The following is a 24,050-nucleotide window of genomic DNA, read 5'->3' as shown; positions in this document are numbered from 1 at the left end:
TCATTAATGTTTGCTTCCAAAGATTCGGCCCTCCCTAACATAATGATTCTTTGTACGTATATATGTGTGTGTGTGTGTGTGTGTGTGTGTGTGTGTGTGTGTGTGTAATATTGTTTTATTTTATTGATTTCAGAGAATAAGGGGGGGAGGGGGGAGAGGGAAGGATCAATGATGAGAGAGACTCATCAATTGGCTGCTTCTTGCATGCCCCCTGCTGGGGATCAAGCCCACAACCTGGGCATGTGCCCTGACCGGAAATCGAAATGTAACCTCCTGGTTCATAGGTCGATTTTCAACCACTGAGCCATGCTGGCTGGGCCTAACAATAATTCTTAAAATGAGAGTATATTTGCAACTGATGTATCAAATAAAGGTTTGATGGCAAAAATATATAAGGAACCCATACAGCTCAATAAAAAATAATCGTATCAGAAAATGGCCATACACTATGCACCTCTGCAGCACTTATGCTAGAAAAAATGGGCAGGAAGATGTTTCTCCAAAGAAGACATACAAATGGCCTACAAATATGAAAAGATGTTCAACATCACTAATCATCAGAAAAATGCAAATTAAAACCACAATGAGATATCACCTCACACTTGTCAGAATGGCTATCATCAATACGTCAAAAAATAGCACATGATGGCAAAATGGGGAGAAAGAACAGTCATGCACTGTTGGTGGGAATGCAGATTGGTGTATCCACTGTGGTGGAAAACAGTATAGAGATTCCTCAAAAAACTAAAAATAGATCTAGCAATTCTAGTTCTGGGTATTTACCCAAAGAAAGCAAAACATGAATTCAAAAATACATATACACCCCTGTGTTCTCTGAAGTATTTTTTACAATAGGCAAGCTATGGAAGCAACCTAGGTGTCTACAAAATAGAATATTACTCAGCCGTAAAAATAATGAAATCTAACCCTGTCCAGTGTGACTCAGTGGATAGAGTATTGGCCCATGCACCCAAGGGTCTTGGGTTTGATTCCCAGTTAAGGGCATGTACTTGGGTTACAGTTTTGAACCCTAACCTCCTGCAGGAGACAACCAATTAATGTCTCCATCACACTGATATTTCTCTCTCTCTCCCCTCCTTCACTTCCTTCCAGTCTAAAAATCAATGGAGTCCTGCTGGCATGGGTCAGTGGTTGAGCGTCGACCTATGAACCAAGAGTCACAGTTCTGTTCCTTGTCCAGGTGCATGCCAGTCTGGGGTGTGCGGGAGGCAGCCAATCAATGATTCTCTCTCATCATTGGTGTTTGTCTCCCTCTCCCTTCCCCTCTGACATAAATAAAAATTAAAAAAAAAATCTATTGAAAAATATACTCGGGTGAAGATTAACAAAAAGTAATAATAATAAAATCTTGCCATTTGCGACAACATGGATAGACCTAGAGAGTATTATGCTAAGGGAAAATTAGAGAAAGAAATACTGTACATTTCACTTATGTTTGGAATCTATAGAAACACAAATGAACAAAGACAAAACCAGACTGATAGAGACAGAGGAGGGGGATAAGAGACTGGGCGGAAAGGGGAAGGGGACTGTAATACTGTGTTAGGTTTGCACAGTGGCAGATGATCACTGGAATTAGTGGAATGGGTGGTCACATCGTAAGGTCTAAAAATGTCCAGTTACTATATTGTACACCTGAAACTAATATAACCAATACAATATTACATCAGTAAGGCAGATTACAAGTTTATGTAAGCCAGAAAGAAACCAGTACCTGGCCTAATTTAGGAGAATGATGTGTAATGTAATCCCGTGTCTAGGTCAGGTTCTTTTATATAAGGAAGTAGCCCAAATGAGCTTTTAGTGCAGTGGTTCTCAACCTGTGGGTCGCGACCCGTTTGGGGGTCAAACGAGCCTTTCACAGGGGTCGCCTAGGACCATCCTGCATATCAGATATGTACATTACGATTCATAACAGTAGCAACATTACAGTTATGAAGTAGCAATGAAAATAATTTTATGGTTGGGTCACAACATGAGGAACTGTATTTAAAGGGCCAGAAGGTTGAGAATCACTGTTTTAGTGTCTCATGAACTCCACTGTGTCTTATATACAAGTTTGGATGAAAGTAAAGTTGGATATCTGCAGGGACAGAGACTTGCTGTAAGTCTCAAAGGCAAAAATCAACATTTAGAAGCTCACTTTTGAAAGAATATTTTCAGCTAACGTTTATGCTTCTCACAAATAGAGTTTGAAACAGCCGAGACACTTCTAAATTCAGAAGTTCACATGCTTCTGGAACATCGAAAGCAACAGAATGAGAGTGCAGAGGACGAACAGGAACTTTCTGAGGTCTTCATGAAAACTTTAAACTACACAGCTCGTTTCAGTCGTTTCAAAAACAGAGAGACCATTGCCAGTGTCCGTAGGTGAGTGCTAAAAGAAGTTTTTAAAAATATATATTTTATTTTTATTGATTTCAGAGAGGGGGAGAGAGAGAGAGAAAAAATCTGTGATGAGAAAGAATCATTGATTGGCTGCATCATGCACACCCCACACTGGGGATCAAGCCTGAAACCCGGGCATGTGCCCTGACCAGGAATCGAACCATGACCTGGTTCATAAGTCGACACTCAACCACTGAGCTGTGCCAGCTGGGCTAAAAGAAAGTTTTTGTTAATCCAGACTATTGGACATGTACAGGTAGAATACTATTACCCACCCCATTATCTCGAGGATTAATGTATGCAAAATAATTTGTCAAAAATTAAAAATTGCTTATAAGGCCAGATTTCTCTTTCGCTACCTTCTTGCATATCCCAAATCCCAGTTACCTCCTTGCAAAGTAACTTTTATTAGCAGTTTGTTGATAGCCCTTCAGATCTTTTTTTCATGTATTCATATATATGTGTGTGTGTGTGTGTGTGTGTGTGTGTATATGTATATGTATATATGTATATATATCCGTATATATGTATATACGTATATATGAATGTATGTATGTATATATGCTGTTTTGTATTGTAAAAAACAGCATTTTGGCCCTACCCAGTTTGGCTCAATGGACAGAGCATCAGCCTGCAGACTAAAGGGTTCCAGATTTGATTCTGGCCAAGGGCACATGCCCTGGTTGGGGGCTCGATCCCCCCAGTAGGGGCTGTGCAGGAGGTAGCCAATCAATGATTGTCTCTCATCATTGATGTTTCTATCTCCCTTTCTCTCTGGAATCAATAAAAACAACAACAACAGCATTTTGTGTGTGTGTGTGTTGTGTTTTGTTGTGACTCCTCACCTGAGGATATTTTTCCATTGATGTTTAAGAGAGAGGGAAAGACAGAAACATCAATGTTTGCTTTTCCCACTGGGTTGGATGTGCCCTGGACATAGTGATGTGCTGGGGAGTATTGAAGGCCACAGGAAGAATAGCACATCCTCCCAAAGGGTCAGTTTTTTATTGTTTGTTTTTGTTAATCCTCACCTGAGGACACTTTTTCATTGATCTTTAGAGAGAGTGGAAGGGAGGGGGAGAGACACAGAGAGAGAAACATTGATGTGAGAGAGACACATCGATTGGTTGCCTCCTGCATGTGCCCTGACAAGGGTTGGGATGGAACCTACAACCAAGATATGTGCCCTTGACCCAGAATCGAACCCAGGACCCTTCAGCTAGGCAGATGCTCTATCCACTGAGCCAAATCGGTAAGGGTTTTAAGTGTCAGTTTTACTGGATAGTATGTGATTTAAAACATTTGTATGGATATCAGCATATTTGGACTAAAAAAAATATATGAACTAGAGGACTGGTGCACGAATTTGTGCACTGGTGGGGTGCAGCTGTTCCACCCCAATGGGGGTCATCAAGGGCTGGCTGGCTGAGGTGAGTAGCCATGGGCAGGGCTGTCTGGGGTGAGGGGCTGGGGGTGGGGCCTGCCAGGGTGAGGGGCTGCAGGCGAGGGGCTGCAGGTGGTTTGCTGACCTGCCCCGCCCCCGACAGTAATTAAATACATTGTGGTAAATCCGTTTGATGGGTTACTATGCTGTCATTAAAACCTATGATAGAAAAAGAAATGGAAAGATGGTTACATATGTTAAGTGTGCAGAAAATGAAGGCGATAAAACTGTATGGGAAATATAGTTTATTCTGACAAGTGTGAATGTATGCATGGAGAAAAGACTGGAAGGAACTGTGCATAGCTTCCATTTAAAATTATAAACTGTTAGGCCTAAAAGATGACTTGAATAAATGAAGGTGAATTTAAACATATTCATGAATGAAAAGTCTTTTATGTTGCAAAAATGTCAATTTGCCCCAAACTAATGTATACATTTGCTATTCTAAATCCTTGAGGGAATTGAAAGGGGGAGCAGAATAAAATGATCTTAAATTTGTGAGAATTGTCAAAAAATTTTTAAAAAGAAAAATGAAGGGAAATTTACTCTATTAGATGTTAAAATCATTAAAAAGTGTTAATAATTGAAATAATATGGTGATACTTTGTCATGAAATAGATCATTGAAACAATAGAAAATTTGGAAACATTCAAATACAAATTTATTATATTTTATATGAGTTCAATTTATGGTTAAATTGGCACTGTAAATTAGTGGGGAAATATTTTACAACAAAGTTTGAACTCTATATTACACCAAAATAAATTCCTAAGAAATTAAGTATTTAAATTTAAGCTATGATGCGTAAAGTGCTGTGTGACAAGTGTGACAGCATGACTGAATGTATATATTAGTTGTGGTTTAGCAAAACTTTAAATGTGGGAAACATGATTGACTCTAGTTGAATGTAAGCTTTGTGAAGATAGGGACTTAGTCATATTCATCACTGTGTCAGTCTCATTGTAGGCAGTAAATAATTAATTGAATAAATAAATGAATTTACATAAATGTATTTAAACTTTCCTATATTGATAAAATGCCATGTGTAAAATGTAAGTGTGAATAAAGTGAGGAAGGATTGATATCCTTAGATGATACCCAGTTCATAAAAATGGCTTGATTTATATCAGAACTTTAAATGACTAGTTCACATGAAATAATGGTCATATTTAAGGAAATCAAAGAAATGGTGAAATAGCTAAGTAGACTTAGAAAAGATTAAAAAGAATGGGAATCCTAGTGTAACAGGTAGGAGAAATGGGCACTGTCATTAATTGCTGGTGAGAGCATATATTGGTAAAGCCCTTGTAAGGGGCATGTCTCTCAGAAGCCTTTAGACAGTCTTATCCTTTGAATAATCCTACTGCCAGGAATTTATTTTATTTTATTTATTTATTTTTAAATATATTTTATTGATTTTTTACAGAGAGGAAGGGAGAGAGATAGAGAGCCAGAAACATCGATGAGAGAGAAACATCGATCAGCTGCCTCCTGCACATCTCCTGCTGGGGATGTGCCCGCAACCAACGTACATGCCCTTGACCGGAATCGAACCTGGGACCCCTCAGTCCGCAGGCCGACGCTCTATCCATTGAGCCAAACCGGTTTCCGCAGGAATTTATTTTTAAAACACACAGCAATCAACTACACAAACAAGTGTTCATTAAAATAATGTTCAAAAAGCATTGGAAACAAATGAAATGTTCAACAAGAGGAAATTTGATGTATAAGTTATGGCTCAACTTTTCAGTGGAATGTGTAGTCACGTGTGTACTAACATGGAAAACAGTTACTATGTTGTCGAGTGAAAAATGGCCAGTTGTGCCTGGCTGGTGTGGTTCAGTTGCTGAGCGTCGACCTATAAACCAGGAGGGAGGGGTTCAATTCCTGGTCAGGGTATTTGCCTGGGTTTCAGGTTCACTACCTATGCCTCTAAGACAATGGTTCTCAACCTTCTGGCCGTTTAAATACAGTTCCTCATGTTGTGATCCAACCATAAAATTATTTTCCTTGCTACTTCATAACTGTAATGTTGCTACTGTTACGAATCGTAATGTAAATATCTGATATGCAGGATGGTCTTAGGCGACTCCTGTGAAAGGGTTGTTCGACTGCCAAAGGGGTCGCAACCCATAGGTTGAGAACCACTGCTCAAAGGGTCATCTGTCAAAGGAAACCAGTCAATGTGTCTCTCTCACATTGATGTTTCTCTCTCAACCTCTTCCATCCCTCCCTCCTCCCCCTTCCCTCCTCCAATCTCTCTATAAAGCAATGGAAAAAATACCCTCTAGTGAGGATCAAGAAAAGAAAAATGGCCATTTTGGTATAACATGTTAGGATTCCTTTTTATAATTTAAAAAATATATTTGTGTTGATTTCAGAGAGTAAGAGAGAGGGAGATAGAGATAGAAACATTGATGGGAGGAATCATTGATCAGCTGTGTTCTCCATGCCTCCTACTGGGGATGGAGCCCCAAACCCAGACATGTGCCCTGACTGAGAATGGAACCTGTTACCTTTTAGTTCATAGGTCAATGCTCAACCACTGAGCTATGCTGGCTGGGCTATGAAAATATTAATACTGGTTATTTCTGGGAAGAATTTTACATTATTTTACATTACTGATACTTTTAAAAATATATATATTTTTATTGATTTCAGATAAGAAGGGAGAGGGAGAGAGAGATAGAAACATCAATGGTAAGATAGAATCACTGATTAGCTGCCTCCTACATGTACCCTACTTGGGACCAAGCCCACAACCCGGGCATGTGCCCTTGACGAATCGAACCCAGGCCCCTTCAGTCCACAGGCTGACTCCACTGAGCCAAACCAGCCAGGGTGATACTATTTTTTTAATCCTCATCCAAAGACTGAGGATAATTTTTTTATTGGTTTTTAGAGAGAGTGGACGTGATGGTGGAGAGGGAGAGGAAAACATGTATGTGTTAGAGACACATCAATTGGTTGCCTCCCACTCACACACTGAGCCTGCAATCAAGTTGCGTACCCTTGACCAGGAATTGAACCCAAGACCCTTTGGTCTACAGGCTGAGGTTCTAACCACTGAGCAAAAGGCCAGGGCTATTGATACTTTTTTGGTATTGTTTGTAAATGAGTATGTGCTCATTTGAAAACATTATGAACCTCTTTATAAACTTAAGTAAAATTTACTGTATTTTCTTTACAAAATGAAAATAGCTTCAAGTGACAAAAAGTTACTAATAGAATGTCTGAGTTTATATTCTGAAACATAGAAAAATGTCTAGAATGCTATTATACTAAGATTATATGTTGATATTTGTTTATGTGGTAATATGGGTAGGTCATGCTTTTTTTTTTGCCTTTCTGTATTTTCTAAATTTTGTACATTAATATGCTTGTAATAGAGTGATAAACAGAGTGTTTTGTTTCTGAACAGATAATTAAAGTTTTCTTTGAAACCACATTTACCATTGATGAGCTCTATTTTATTTTTATTTATTCTTTTAAAAGATTTTTTATTGGGCCTGGCCAGCATGGCCCTATGTTTGAGTGTCTATTTAATGAACCAGGAGGTTTGGGGGTTAATGGGGGGGATGAGGACACATTTCTAATACCTTAACTAATAATAATAAAAAATAAATAAATAAATTAAAAAAAAATTAAAAAAAAAAAATGAACCAGGAGGTCACAGTTCAATTCCCAGTCAGGACACATTGCCTGGGTTGCAGGCTCAATCCATGATGTGGAGTGTGCAGGAGGCAGCCGATTAATGATTCTCTCTTATCATTGATGTTTCTGTCTCTCTCCCTCTCCTTTTCTCTGTGAAATCAATAAAAATATATTTAAAAGAAAATTTTTTTTAAAGATTTTTTAGTAGTTTTTACAGAGAAGCACTGATATGAGAGCGACATAGATTGGTTGCCCCCCACGTGGACTTGACCTGGGCTGGGGATTGAACCTGCAGCCCAGATATGTACCCTTGACCTGTGATTGAATCTTTGACATTTTGGTGCGTAGACCAACGCTCTAACCACTGAGCAGAGCAGTCAGGGCATTCGCTGTTGTTTTATACAGTTTGTCATCCTATAAAATACAAGGCAAATATGCAAATTGAGTGAATGGCGGCACAACCGATTGCTATGACACACACTGACTACCAGGGGCCAGACGCTCAACGCAGGAGCTGCCTGCTAGTGGTCAGTGCACTCCCACAGGGGGAGCACCACTCAGCCAGAAGCTGGGCTCACAGCTGGCGAGCACAGCGGCATTGGTGGGAGCCTCTCCTGCCTCCCCAGCAGCACTAAGGACCCCTCGGGTGTCCTGGACTGTGAGAGGGCGCAGGCCATGTTGAGGGACATCCCCCTCCCCCCCAGTACATGAATGTTGTGCAGTGGGACTCTAGTTTAAAATAAGATGCAGTTTACATATATATTTGTACAAAGTAAGGTATGCCTGCATTTATTCATTTATTTTGATAAATTAGAATTTTCTCCAAGTCAAACACCTAATAGATTGGAGGCATCTAATATCATGTGTTTGACAAAATTAGTAACGAAGGAAGCAAGGAAGAGTGGTAAGAAGAGCAGAGGGCAACAAAATAAATCGCTGGGGAAACATTGCATACTCCTTGAGGCATATTGTCGTTTTTCAGAAGTTGCAGTAGCAGGGCTTCTCTGCCTGAATGTGATTTCTTAACTTTCATTGTTTCCTTCATTTTGTTGTAACTTCCTGTTCTCCAGGAATAGGACCAAGAAGTAATTTGAAAGTAGGATTTTGCAACTGCCCTAACCATTATGGAAAGATTGCAAGTGCTTTACTTTTTCTCTTTCTTGCTTCATTTGATTCCCATTTCCTATTCAGCACTCTTTGATTATGTTTTGTTATGATTTTCTTCCTGATGATCAGCTTGTTGCTCCAGAAAAAGCTTCATAAGTTTGAATTGGCCTGTTTGGCTAACCTTTGTCCAGAGACTGCTGAGGAGTCCAAGGCTCTCATCCCAAGGTTAGTACTGGGTATGATAAATTTGATGTGTTTTGTATATGTTCCTACAACTGGAATTACTGTCTAAAAAGTGTGTGCATTTAAAATCTGGATAGACATAAACATTGAGAGGGACTCTTTTAACAGTGTGAGAATGATGATTTTGTAGCAAACCCATTGTTAGCAGAAGTGTGGAATAGCTGAAACTCTCAAACACTGATGGGGTGCAAATTAGTACAGTCACTTTGGAGAGCAATTTGGCCACATCTAATATAGGTAAAGGTGAATATACCTCATGACCCCAAAATTTATTCCTGAATAGATGCCTTCAGACCCACTCATTGGTTTAGAAGTAGATGTGTATTCCAGGGTATATTGGTGTGTGTTAGTGATAGCAAAAACATCACATCAGTGTATAGGCCAACTAGAGACTGGATAGATATAGAGACTGGTAAGAAGAGCTCTCACAGAAAGCAACTGAAGGTCCGGAGACATATCTCAGCCCTAGGGGTTGCCACTGAGAGCTCTGGGGTCTAAACCCAAAGCTGGGCCCCCAGCAGAGAGCACCAGAACTGAGAAAGGTGCCCACGTAACTGGCTGTGAAAAGCAGCAGTGTTATAGTATGCCAGGGAGAGAGAGCTAGAAATGCAGGCACCCTCTTAAAGGTCCAATACACAAAATTTTGTGTGCAGCCACTCACATTGGGCTCCTGCAGAGGGAGGGCAGAGTGGACTAGAGATGTGGGGGCTCTGGATTAGAGCTCAGGAGGCAGACACCCTGGTTTCCTGTGATGAGTTGTACCCTCATGCTGTGGAGGACATCTTTCTTAGGCAGACCTTTGCTATCCAGGTGGCTTTTGCCTGGGGGCGGGGGGAGACAGTTGACCCACCCCATTGGGAAACCCCTTGCCCCATCCTCTGTAGTTTCTGAGGCCCATTGAGAACTGAGAACAACAATTAGCCTCCAGGCAGAAGCAGTTCCCTCACCCAGTTGGGAAACCTCTCCCCCAACCTGTGGATGATTGCTTGAGGCTACTCAAGACTGAATCCAATCAGTCTGCAGGCAGAGGCAGGTCTCTGGAGGCTTTGAGTCTGGTCTGAGCTAATGAGGAAGAAATAGCATTTGACACTGTCCTGCACTAGAGATTGGGAGGCATAGTAGATATAGCTAATACATAGTCCTAAACCCAAACGGGGAGACACAAACCACCCCCAAATGAAAGAAGAGAATTATCTAGAAGAAAAGCTAGCCGAAACCGGTTTGGCTCAGTGGATAGAAGAAAAGCTAAATGAAATGGAGATAAGAAATTTTTCAAACATAGAGTTTAGAATAATGATGGCAAAGATGCTAAAGATCATGAAAAAAGAAATAGTAAATATGAAGAATGACATAACACTAAAAAAGAGCACAATGGAATGGAAGGAATATACAGCAGAATAGGGGGAGCCAAGGATCAGATCAGTGAATTAGAAGATAGGGTAGAAAAAATAACACAATCAGAAAACCGAAAGAAAAAAAATAGGACAGCTTAACGGAGCTGTGGGGGCAACATGAAACAAGAATGTTTGCATAATAGGTGAGCCATAAGAGCAAGAAAGTGAGCAAGGGATAGAGAACATGTTTGAAGAAATAATGGTAGAAAACTTCCATAACCTGATGAAGAAAAATGTCACACAAGTTCAGGAGGCAAAAAGAGTCCCAAGCTAGAAGAACCCAAACAGGCCCATGCCCAGACACATCATAATTAAAATGTCAAAAATTAAAAATGGAATTAAGGCAGCAAGAGAAAAGCAATTTGTTACTTACAAGGGAGCTCCCATAAGTGTGACAGTTAATTTCTCATCAGAAAGTCTACAGTCCAGAAGGGAGTGTCATGAAGTACTCCAAGTAATGAAAAGCAAGAATCTGAAACAAAGATTACTGTATCCAGCAAAGCTATCATTTGAAATAGATGGTGAAATAAAGATCTTCCTTGACAATAAAGGCTAAAGGTATTTTTCACCACCAAATCAGCACTACAAGAAATGCTAAAAGGACTGCTGTAATAATAATAATAAATAGACATAGGCCTACAGAAGTAAAATTGCAATAAATAAGTACCTATACTATATAATAAAAGCCTAATATGCAATTTGTTCAACCAGGGGGTGGGGCGGGGCCGGCCAGCCAATCTCCTGTGGCCCCTCCCCCTGGCCAGCCCCACCCTGGGTGGCTGCAGCAGCAGGCAGCCTGGGGAAGGGAGGCCCCACCGGCAGCCCCTAGGGACTCTACCCATTCATGACTTTCGTGCACTGGGCCTCCAGTCAATAATAATCTTAAATATGAATGGATTAAATGCTCGAGTCAAAAGGCATAGGGTAATTGAATGGATAAGAAAACATGACCCAACTATATGATGTCTACAAGAGACCCACTTCAAAACAAAGAACTCACACAATATGAGAGTGAAGGGATGGAAAATTTTTTCCATGCAAATGGAAACGAAAAAAAGAAAAAGCTGGGTTAGCAGTACTCATATCTGACAGTATAGATTTCAAAATGAAGGCCATCACAAGAGAAAACAAAGGTCATTACATAATACTAAAGGGATCGATCCAACAGTAGGATATAACCCTGCTAAACATTTATGCCCCCAATATAGGAGCACACAAATATCTAAAAAACTTCTAGAGGACTTTAAGGGGAGAGATTGTCAACAATACAGTCAGTCCACTGATTTCACTGGATAGATCTTCCAGAAAAAAAATTAACAAGGAAAGAGTGACTCTGAAAGACACACTGAATCAGATCGATTTAATTGACATTTATAGACATTTCACCTCAAAGCTGCTGAATATACATTCTCTAGTGCACATGGGTCATTCACAAAGATAGACTACATGTTAGGATACAAAACACGTCTCTGCAAGTTCAAGAAAATTGAAATAATATCAAGCATCTTCTCGGATTACAATGGGATGAAATTACTACAGTAAAAACACTCAAACACACAGAGGCTAAATAGGATGTCATTAAGCAATGAATAGCTTACCACTGAAATACAAAACTTCCTGGAAACAAATTAAAATGAGCACACAACAACCCCAAGTCTCTGGGACACAGAAAAATCAGCTCTGAGGGAATTTCATAGCACTACAGGCTTACCTCAAGAAAACAAGAATAATTACTAATAAGCTATTTAACCCTGTAACTTAAACAATTAGAACAACAAGACGAGTAAGTAGAAGAAATTCTTTTTAAGAAAGAATAAATATTAGAGAAATAAATAACATGGAGACCTAAAAAAAAAAAAAAGAAAGAAAGAAAAATCAATGAAACCAAGAGCTGGTTCTTTGAAAAGATAGACAAGATTGATGAATCCTTAGCCAGACTCATCAAAAAACAGATAGGACCCCAAAAAATAAAATCAGAAATGAAAGTGGAGAAGTAACAGCTGACAGCACAGAACTACAAAGCATTATAAGAAAATACTTTGAACAACTATATGCGAACCAGCTGGACAATGTGGATGAAATGGACAAGTTCCTAGAAAAATACAAACACCTAAAACTGAATCAGGAAGAATCAGAAAACCTGAACAGACCAAAAACAACTGAATAAGTAGAAGCAGTAAATTTAAAACAACCCACCAGCAACCATACGCCCTGATTTGATCACTTCACAGGGGAGTTTTACCAAACATTCAAAGAAGAACTAACACCTACCCTCCTCAAACTATTCCAAAAAATCTAAGAAGAGGAAACATTTCCAAGCTCTTTTTATGAGGCCAGCATTATCTTCATTCAAAAACCAGGTAAAGACTACAAAGAGAAAGATTTACAGGTCAATATCCTTGATCGACTTAAATGCTAAAATCCTCAACAAAATATTAGCAAATTGGATCCAGCAATATATTAAAAGGTCATATACCATGACCAAGTTGGATTTATTCCAGGGATGCAAGGCTGATAAAATATTCACAAATCAATAAATGTGATACATCACATAAACAAATTGAAAGACACAATCTCCTGATTATGTCAATAGACGCAGAAAAAGCATTCAGTAAAATCCAACACCCATTTTTTTATAAAAACTCAGGGAAATGGGAATTGAAGGAGCATATCTCAACATGATAAAGGCCATATATGACAAACATACAGTGAATATTATACTCTAATGGCAGAAACTAAATCCATTTACCCTAAGAACAGGAACAAGACAGGAATATCCGTTTTTAACACTCCTATTCAACATAGTACTGGAAATCCTAGCCACAGTGATTAGACAAGAAGAAATAAAAGGCGTCCAAATTGGAAAGGAGGCAGTAAAACTAATTATTTGCCAATGACATGATACTGTACATAAAATACCCTAAAGACTCCAACAAAAAACTACTAGATTTAATAAATAGATTCACCATTGTAGCAGGATCAAAATCAACCACCAAAAATCGATGGCATTTTTATACAACAATAATGAATCCCCAGAAAGAACATACACAAACAATCCCATTTACTATTACAACAAATAAACATACTTTGGAAAAAATTTAAGGAGATGGTAAAAGACTTGTACTCGGAAAACTACAGGACATTGGAAAAAAAGATAAAGGAAGAAATAAACAAGTGGAAGAATATACCGTGATGCACCATTTTCTTGGATTGGTAAAATTAACGTCATTTAAATGTCCATACTATCCAAGGCTATCTACAGATTCAATACAATCCCCATTAAAATACCAACACCATATTTCACAGATCTAGGACAAGTAGTCCAAAAATTTATATGGAACCAAAAATGACCCTTAATATCCCCAGGAATCTTTTTTAATGAATTTATTTTTAATCCTACCCCTTAGGATGTTTCTCCATTTTTTTTTTTTTAGAGAGAGTAGACGAAAGAGGGAAGACAGAAATATTGATGTGAGAGAAACACATCAACTGCTTTCCTCTGCATGAGCCCTGACCAGGGCCCTGGCTGGAGAGGGGCCAGCAGCCGAGGTACATGCCCTTGACTGGAATCTAACCGGGGCCCCTTTGGTCCACTGGCCGATGCTCTATCCGATGAGCCAAACAGGCTAGGGCATCCCCCGTAGTCTTGAGAAAGAAGAACAAAGTTGGAGGGGTCACAATGGCAGATATCAAGTTGTAGTACAAAGCCACCAATTATCAAACAACCTGGTACTGGCACAAGAATTGGCATATAGATCAATAGAATGCAATGGAGACCCCAGAAGTTGACCCAAGCCATTATGCTCAATATTTAACAAAGGAGGCAAGAGCATACAATGGAGTCAAGACAGTCTCTTCAATAAATGATGTTGGGAAAGTTGGACAGATACATGCAAAAAAATGAAAGTAGGCCTCCAAATTATTCCATATACAAGAATAAACTAAAAGTGGATAAAAACTTAAACGTAAGTTGTGGAACCAAAAAAATCCTAGAAGAAACCATAGACAGCAAAATTTCAGACATTTCTCGTAGCAATATGTTTACAGATATATATCATAGGGCAAAGGACACTAAGGAGAAAATAAATCAGACAATGTCAAAAGCTGCTGCACAGCAAAATAAACCACAAAATGAAAAGGGAGACCACTGTATGGGAGAACATATTTGGCTATGATACATCTGATAAAGGGTTAATATCCAAAATATATATATAAGCAACTCATACAACTGAACAAAACGAAGACAAAAAAAAATCCAATTATGAAATGGGCAAAAGATCTAAATAGACACTTCTCCAAAGTGGACATACAGATGGCCAAGAGACATATGAAAAAAATGCTGAAAGTCATTGATCATCACAGATGCAAATGAAAACAACAATGAGGTATTACCTCACACCTGTCAGAATGCCTACCATCAAGTCAACACATGACAAGTGTTGGCAAGGACGTGGAGAAAAGAGGACCCTCGTACACTGCTGGTGGGAGTGCAGACAGGTACAGCATTGTAGAAGACAGTATGAAGTTTATTCAAAAAATTAAATATGGAACTGCCACTTAACTCAGTGCTACCACTTATTAGGAAGTATAAGATAACTTTCAGCAGCACTTTTCTTCAAAATAAGGTAGTGAATTAAAACTTCCCGCAAATGCTCTTTTTTTGGCACGAAATTCGTAAAAATATCTATGATGTTAACACCTTCAGAAAATTTGACATACGAAGTTTTGAAACTTGTTGTCAATACAACAAAATAGCATACATACCAAATCACATATATATTAACATATGTGTAACTCCATCTATTGAAAAAAATCTGCATTAGTAACCGGTACACCTAGTACTATGCAACAGTAAAATAGAAGGATCTCTTATATTTTGAGACAGCATGGAAGGACCTGGAGAGTATAATGCTAAGCAAAATAAGCCAGTCAGAGAAAGACAAGTATCACATGATCTCACTCATATGTGGAATCTAACGAACAAAAATAAACTGATGAACAGAATAGATCCCAGGAAGCATGGAACAGACTGGAACCTTAGATGGCATGGAGGATAGGGTGTGTGGCAAGTTATCAACCAAAAATGTATACATAACCCATGGACACAGACAATAGGGTGGTAAAGGCCTGGGGCGGTGGGTGGGGTTGGGTTAGAAGGGGTCAATGGTGGGAAAAGAGGGACATATGTAATAGTTTCAACAAACATTTAAAAAAAGAGAGACTACAAATACATCATTTCACCAGACGGTGTGCATTATATAGCAGTGAGAAAATGAACTAGAACAACATGGAATAATGTCAACACATGCCAGAATGAATTTTGAGCCAAAAAATGGCAGAAAGATATGTACAGTATGGTGGTTTTTCTTATGAAGTTTACAGTGCTGGTATTTCTTATAGATATGTTTACATGTACATAATGTTAGCACAAAAATACTTATAGGGCCGAAGCCGGTTTGGCTTAGCGGATAGAGCGTCGGCCTGCAGACTGAGGGGTCCTGGGTTCGATTCCCGTCAAGGGCATGTTACCTGGGTTGCGGGCACATCCCCAGTAGGAGGTGTGCAGGAGGCAGCTGATCGATGTTTCTCTCTCGTCGATGTTTCTAACTCTCTATCTCTCTCCCTTCCTCTCTGTAAAAAATCAATAAAATATATATTTTTAAAAAAATACTTATAGGATGATAAATACCAAATGTAGGATAATGGTCACTTCTGGGGAAGGAAGGAAAGTATGCAGTCATCAGGTCGGTCCTGTTATGTTTATTAAATCTAAATCAATTAAGGATAACTATTAAGGTTACCTTATTTCCTATACCTTTTATATGTTTTTAAACACTTCATAATGTTTTTAAAAAGAAAGGAAAGAAATAAAGATTGAAAGGTAAAAGTTTTTCGGGATAAATGGAGAAGTGGGCCTGAGTTAGCGTGAGTGTGGTAACATTGTCAGCCGCGGAGACACTCATTGCTGTTTGTTTCCTTGCAGTCTGGAGGGGCGATTTGAGGACGAGGAGCTGCAGCAGATCCTCGATGACATCCAGACCAAGCGCAGCTTCCAGTATTAGCCTCCAGCATCACTGCTGCTGAGGGAGCCCCAGCGTGGCACCCGTCTCCCGGGACCTGAAACTCTATCCCAGAAGACACTGGGGACACTGGGGACAGCAACTCCGCTGGGTCTTGGTTTGGGTTGCTGTTTAAGACTTGGCTGTTAGATCTTTGACGACCACGGAGTCTTGGAGAGGCCTTGCGGTGCTGCTTGCTGGCTTCCTGAGCTCACCTCTGGAGTGGGTGAGGTGGGGTGATGTGCATATAAACTATGGTGTTGAATACCTCATACCATGGATTTTGCCCCCTGTGTTATTTTTTATTCCTTATATTTCATGTTTTGATTTCAATGTGTTTATAAGTTTTGTAACTATAGTAGAGCATATAAAACCGGAATGGTAAACAACGGTTTTATTTAAATGCACAAGGAAGAATTAAGCCAGACCTATATCAGTGTTTGAAATTCTTGAAGATAGGATGGTGGTGTTGATTAACAGAGAGAGCCTTGACATTATTGTGCTTAACCAGGAGACAGGAGGAAGTTCACTGTGGAAAGCAGTTTCATTGGAGGATCACTGTGCTGAGTGTGTGGAGCCCGTAGCTTTGAGATAGAGGGCACGTGGCCTTTTTCCTTGCACTGTTGCAGAATGTAGTTTTGGAGTAAGTGATCCTAATGTACTCAACTTGTCACTCCCAAACTAAGATTTTTTTTCTTCATGCCATACATGAAGGTCTCAACACTGGGTTTTTGTTTGTTTTTTTAATCCTCACCTGAGGATATTTTTCCACTGATTTTCAGAAAGAGGGAAAGACAAGAAATATCGATGTGAGAGAAACACATAGATTGGTTGCCTCCTGCACATGCCCTGACCAGGGCCTGGGCCAGGAAATATCCTGCAACCGACGTACATGCCCTTGATGGAATCGAACCTGGGACCCTTTGGTCCATAGGCCAACGCTCTATCCACTGAGCAAAACCAGCTAGGGCAACACTTTGAAATTTCCTTGTATATGGCATCCCATCCAAACCTCTGGCTGGGTTCTTGGCCACAGGTGTTTCCTAATGGGGTGTTCTGAACGGACGGAATCTGCCTCGTCCTGAAACACTACAGTGAAACATTTTTAAGACCTAAACATTTTAGCTTTGATTTTTATGAAGGGAAATATGCCTGTTTTCTTCACAATTTGGGATTTTCTTGTTGCTGCCTCCAAATGAATTCATGATTCAAGAAAGAGGTTGAGGTCCTAGCTGGTTTGTCTCAGTGGATAGAGTGTTGGCGTGCGGACTGAAGGGTCCCGGGTTTGATTCCAGTCAAGAGAACATAGAAACATCTATGATTCTCTCTCATCATAGATGTTTCTGTCTCTCCCTTTCTCTTCCTCTCTGGAGTCAGTAAAAACATATTTCTTTAAAAAGAGTTTGAGGAAAGAACAAAGTTGGCTTTAAAGGTCAACATAGTTTTATATTAGCTGCTGACTAAGACAAAAATAAAATGTTTTTATTTTTATAAATTCTTAAATGACATGGTTTTGTCACCAGTATTCTTATTAATATTTAAAGGAAATGATAGCCTGGCTGGTGTGGTTGAGTGGATTGAGTGTCATCCCATGCACTACGGGGTTGCTGGTGAGTTCTCAGTAGGAGGGGGTATGCAGGAGGTGGCTGATTGATGTTTCTCTCATTGATGTTTCTATCTCTCCTTTCTTTCTCTCTAAAAGCAAAAAATATATATTCAAGAAGAAAATGACAATTATTCTTCAATTTATAAAAGTTGAAGTAATGTTTTCATCTTTAGACAACTTCACTTCTTTTAGCTCACCAGTGTTCTCAGTTGTGAAATGTGGAAAATAGTATCTTTTTGCTCTATAGTTTTGAGAAGATCAAATGAGAAAATATTAAAAGCAGCCCATTAGTATCTGACACATATATGTGTGTGTGTGTGTGTATAAATATATATGTATATGTATATTTTAAATATATTTTATTGATTTTTTACAGGGAGGAAAGGAGATAAATAGAAATATCGATGAGAGAGAAACATTGATTAGCTGCCTCTTGCACACCCGCTACTGGGGATGTGCCTACAACCACGGTACATGCCCTCGGCTGGAATCGAACCTGGGACCTTTCAGCCTGCAGGCTGATGCTCTATCCACTGAGCCAAATCGGTTAGGGCAGTATCTGACATATATTATGTCCCAGTAAATGTTAGCTATTATTATGCTCAGTAGATGAACAGGAATAGGTGATAAATCAGCTTGCATCATAGAAAGTAGTGCAAGAATTTGGTAGCATATCAACTGGTACTGGTATCATACTAGGAAACCAAACCAAGTTGCTTATTCCTATAATCTCCAGAATTACCTTTTAAGAGACAGTTACATGAGCAGGTTGGCACCACGCTGTGGAATAGAACAGACATGTAAAGTGCACTTGAGCCAGGTGCCTGTTCTCTCTGGCGACAACAGTGCAGCACCATCACCTTCACTGGTGCCCACTTACTTAGTCTCTGAGCTGCATGAAGGTAGGACAGGATGAAAAGTGCGCGGCATATCGTTAGGTACTAATTAATTGTAGTAAGATAACTAGGAGCAAGTTTTTAAAATATACTAGGGAGCTTCTTATAAAAGCCACCTCATGCTGTGTTCTGTATTCAAACCCAGTGAACACATTCTTCTGGGCATTGTCCTCTACAGTCCCGGCAGGAGCTCTCTGTTTGGTTATCAGGAGACCCTGCAAAATCTGTAATCATCTGTGAAACATTGTTAGGCTTATTCTGTACTATATTTGCAAAAGCAGAATTCGGGGACACATTGAAACAAAACAAATAGATATCATGTTGTCTAGCTCTCACTTCACCAGAAAACTACCAGAACAACCTTTTCTGAAAATTCTAGTCATTCTGGTTTTATTGAAATTTATTAAACTTGAGGCTTGAAAATAGCATTACTGGATGGGGCCTGACCACAACCCATTTTTTAAAAACATTAATGTTTTAAGCTTATAAAACCATTGAAGCCTACACATAAAGAAGTGTATGTGAGTAATCAATGTGGTATTAGTCATAATAGCCAAACAGTCCAAATGCCCACAGGCTGCTCAATAGATAAACAAAATGTGATATATATTTTTCAACTTTACATTATGGAAAATTTTAGACATACAGAAAAGCTGAAAGACTATAACATTGATCACCTGTATGTTCATCACCTACATTTAACATAGCATTTGTAATATTTTCTTTATAATATATTTTAGCTATAAAGCATTTGAAAGCAGATAGGTCCCACTTCATGGAAATAGTTAAGCATGTGCTTTTCAGAATTGGCTTTCAGTATTGGACTTCAGAACATGGACAAGAATTTTCTGATAATTCAATATTTAGTTCATATTCAAATTTCACCTGGGGATAGTTTGGGGCCAATGATCACCCATGTTGATATAATTTAGTTTTATATACAAGCAATTATCACACTAATGACGTAAAATGACATTTTACTTGTGAAAAATATTGAAGAAATACATGTGGTTACTGCCCTCACGTTGCTATAAGGAGCTCTGACTGGACAAAAATACATATATGCAACCCCATGATGAAAGATGAGCCCAGATAGGTTGGAGGCCCAAAGCAGACCTTGATCACTAATGTGGTTCTGGGTCTCTCTCCATCATCAGTGGGAGAGTAGTTTGGGACTCAACAGGCAGAATGGATGCATGGTGACAGCTGCTGTATGTCACCAAACATGGAGTAACATTCAGACTTAAGTTCTGTGTGCCTCATTTCCCTGTGCATGGTACTTGTTAGTAAATGTTGAGGAAAAACACAGCCCCATTTCCAAAAGGTCAATGTGGAGCTGCAAGGAGACTAAGAATGTATCTGAAATAATAAAATTGGAGGAGACGACTCGTTAGAGAGGGTTGAGGTGGTGAGAAACAGCCCTGAAGATATTTTGAAAGACAAAAAGTTGCCCAACATAATCTTTTGTAAGGGACAAATATTCTGTGTACTATTCAGTAGGGCAGCTGTTAGCCACATATAACTGCTGGACACTCAAGGCTAGTATGACAGGATCTGATTAAAAATTGTTTTAAAATATATCTTATTGTTTTTGTACAGAGAGGAAGGGAGAAGGATAGAGATTTAGAAACATCAATGAGAGAGAAACATCGATCAGCTGCCTCCCGCACACCCCCTACTGGGGATATGCCTGCAACCAAGGTACATGCCCTTGACTAGAATCGAACCTGGGACTCTTCAGTCCGCAGGCCGATGCTTCATCCACTGAGCCAAACTGGCTAGGGCTGCATGGATGGAGTGTTTGTGTGAACTAATATAAATTCAAAGTAAACATCATTACATAAAAGGGTACGGTCTTTTTTTTTTTTTTTTTTTTTTTTAGTTTTATTCATTTCAAAAGGGCCGGATCCGGCCCGTGGGCCGTAGTTTGCCCACGGCTGGCCTAGTGTATTGGACAGCGGAACACTTACCTCCCAAAACAAATGTTCTGGAGGCCATTGAAATCAAAGAGGATTTCAGCAAAATTAACAATGTTCACAAGAGCTGCAGTAATAACAGCTGACCATTAGTCAAAATTTGGTCCCCAAATTTCTGAAGTCTACAGTTATACTTACTATACATCTCTAAATTCAATTTTTCTAATACAAGTCCTGTTTTTAAAAATCTACCTTTTCTCTAGTAATGCTCAGACAAAATTTTGAAAGCTATGTGAAAGAAACTGAAAAAAGTGATGAACATCTTTTGGTGAGAACTTCTTTCCTAATTAATTTTGCCTTTTCAGTAGGCTGATAACTTGTATGTTGAATTTAAAAAGCAAAAATGTAAGCCTTGGCTGCTGGCATTGTGCAGTGGTTACCTTGTCAGCCTGCACACCAAATGATCGCAGGATCATTTCCCAGACAAGGGCACATACCTCCCTTGCAGATTCAATCCCCAGCCCTGGTCAGAAAGTGTGCAGGAGGCAACCAATCAATCGATATGTCCCTCTTACAAGGATGTTTCTCTCTCTCCCTCTCCACCTCTCTCTTAAAAAAAAAAATCAGTGGAAAAACTATCCTCAGATGAGAGTGAACAAAATCAAACAAAAAAGCCATCAAAACAAACCCCCAAGATTTATCATCTTTTAAGGCTTCCAGTATTCTTATTTTGTAATTCTAATAAAGGTGGGTCAGGAACAGGATATTTGCACATTCAGGGACTGATGTCCTTTTAAATTCAGACTATCTCTTGAGCCATATTAACACTGTACTGGAGTCATGCATGTCCCAAATATATTCTTACTAATAGAGAACTTAACAGTTCTCCATATTCAAAGGTAACTAAAATTGTGAGGTATTTGATATATAATACTTTCTCAATTTAGTGATGGAGGAAATAAAAAAGATGGAAAGATATGATTATGTAAAATGAAAAACTGTAAAATCACTAAAAGCAAAAATTTGGAAGAGAAAAGACAGGCAAAGAGTGAAGATGTGTTTTTTTTTTAAATTGAATTTATTAGGGTTAGATTGGTTAATAAAATTATATAGCTTTAAGGTATACAGTTCTATAGCATAACATCTGTATATTGTATTCTGTGTTCACTATCCCAAGTCAAGTCTCCTTCCATCACCATTTCTCAGCCCTTTACCCCCTCCTCCCTCCACCCACCCAAAGATGTTTATTTTATTAAGAAAAAACCCCACAACTTTGAGATATGTTTGGAGAGAACCAAGTTGGCGGCATAGGTAAACGCCTGCCACAACCACATCAAAATTACAACTAAAATACAGAACAGCCATCATTCAGAACCAAAGATCTTATCTATAGCCCTGGCTGGTTATAGCTCAGTGGATAGAGCGTCGGCCTTGGGACTGAAGGGTCCTGGGTATTGATTCTGGTCAAGGGCAGATGCCTAGGTTGCGGGTTCGATTCCCAGTAGGGGGTGTGCGGGAGGCAGCTAATCGATGATTCTCTCTCATCATTGATGTTTCTATCTCCCTCCTCCCCCTTCCTCTCTGAAATCAATAAAAGTATATATAGAAAAGATCTTACCTATGGACACAGACAGTAGGGTCAAGGTCTGGAGCGGGGTGGGAACTGGGTGGAGGGGGACAATGGGAGGAAAAGGGGGAATAACTAATAATCTCCACAATAAAGATTTTTATTTGAAAATAAATTTTAAAATACTGATCCCAGTTTTAAAAAGTCCAATGGATATAGAAATAAACTACATCCAGTTACCAAAGTAATGGGTAAATGTTGACCCTAATTAATTTTCAAATATTTAGGATGACTTGATATTTTTCTTATAAAAATGTACAAAATTTAATGAGCATATTGCCACTTAATGAGCAATTTATTTTATTTTATTTTTTTTTGCATGAGGGCTGTTCTATACACTTGAAGATACAGAAACAAAATAGGATGCAAGCTCTGAGAGTCTGCAGCCTCAGTGGGACCAATAAAAGGAAACATGCTCCCTATTTACCACGCTTTTCTATATTAATCATGTTCTCCCTTTAGTCTTTCAGTAAAGTTGAATGAGGGTTATTTTCTTGCCTGTACAGTTATGGAAGTTATACCTGCTACATATTTTTAGAAATTACCTTGAAATTTCGCATTGAATTGTCTTAATAAAGTAATTGCTCTCCTAAGTAATAAATGACTAGAGCATGCTTTAATTCATATCAGGTATCAATTTCCACGCCCCTTTCATTACTATTTGGGGTGGGGAGTAAAGAATTATAAATTTACTAGAGGCCTGGTGCATAAAATTCATGCACTGAGGGGGTGGCCCTCAGCCTCTCCTGGAAGTTGGCCTTGGGCACTGCAGTCGCTTCCCCTCCCTAGATTTTCTGCAAGGAAGAAAGGATATAAAAGCGGCCGCCAGGTGGCTCCTGAGAACTGGGAAGAATATCAATGGGATGGATCTGGATCCTGGGCCGGCAAGGGCATCCCACTGCCTGCCCAGAGGACAGATCGCATCTCCCCCTCCCCAACCTTGGGACCCTACTCATGCACAAATTCATGTACCAGGCCTCTCGTATAAAAATAATGCCTTTGGTATATTTATAGAGGTGTGCAACCATCACAGAAGTCTTTTAGAACATTCCATCACTCCAAAAGGAAACCTTGTGCTGATTAACAGTCACTTCCCCTTTCTCCCTCCCTCCCCTCATTTGCACTCTCCCAGCCTATCCATTGAGTGGTGCTTTTCTTTCTTTCTTTTTTCTAACTACAGTTTTCCATTTCATAATTTTCAATTTAGTGTTTTCCAAATCATTGTGTTCTTTTTTTCATAGTATCTGTATAATGGTTTCTATTGCTTTTATAATTTTAAGTATATTTTTATTTTCCCTTTCAGACTATTTGGTTATTTCAAGTTCATGCTGTATGTTCTTCATTTGTTCTGTAATTATGTTTATGTTAAAAAAAAAACCCCACTATATTTTGTCTTAATCTCTTTAAGACTCAGTTTCACTAACTGTAAAATGATGCTAAAATATGCATCACCAGGATTAAAAATGGTGGCAGAGCCAGTGGATGCTATACAGACATGCTCCCAGGACCAAACTGGAATTACAACTGAAATGCAAAAAAAATAAAAATAAAAAATTCTGAATAATCAACTGAAGACCAGCTGGAGAGAACCATGATAACCAAGACCGGAAAATAGACTCCAGAAAGCCTGATAGGAAGGGCAGAGGTGTGAAAGGGCTGGGCAGACTCCCACTGACAGCAGCTGAAATTCCAGAA

General features: G+C 39.1%; 1 protein-coding gene across 1 annotated transcript in view; it reads left to right on the top strand.

Annotated features, from left to right (window-relative positions):
- The window catches only part of POLR2D (RNA polymerase II subunit D), a 31,457-nt gene extending 7,704 nt beyond the window's left edge, over positions 1–23,753 (top strand). The window contains exons 2-4 of the mRNA XM_059704806.1: positions 2,211–2,391; positions 8,744–8,839; positions 16,235–23,753. Coding sequence (XP_059560789.1) covers positions 2,211–2,391; positions 8,744–8,839; positions 16,235–16,313 — 356 coding nt within the window. The 3' untranslated portion in view covers positions 16,314–23,753. The remainder of the gene's footprint in view (positions 1–2,210; positions 2,392–8,743; positions 8,840–16,234) is intronic.
- The last annotated feature ends 297 nt before the right edge of the window (positions 23,754–24,050 follow it).

The sequence above is a fragment of the Myotis daubentonii genome, chromosome 7 (assembly GCF_963259705.1).
Source record: "Myotis daubentonii chromosome 7, mMyoDau2.1, whole genome shotgun sequence".
NCBI lineage: Eukaryota > Metazoa > Chordata > Mammalia > Chiroptera > Vespertilionidae > Myotis > Myotis daubentonii.
The sequence above is the reverse complement of the archived record's forward strand: the minus strand, read 5'-3'. Positions and strand labels throughout refer to the sequence as shown.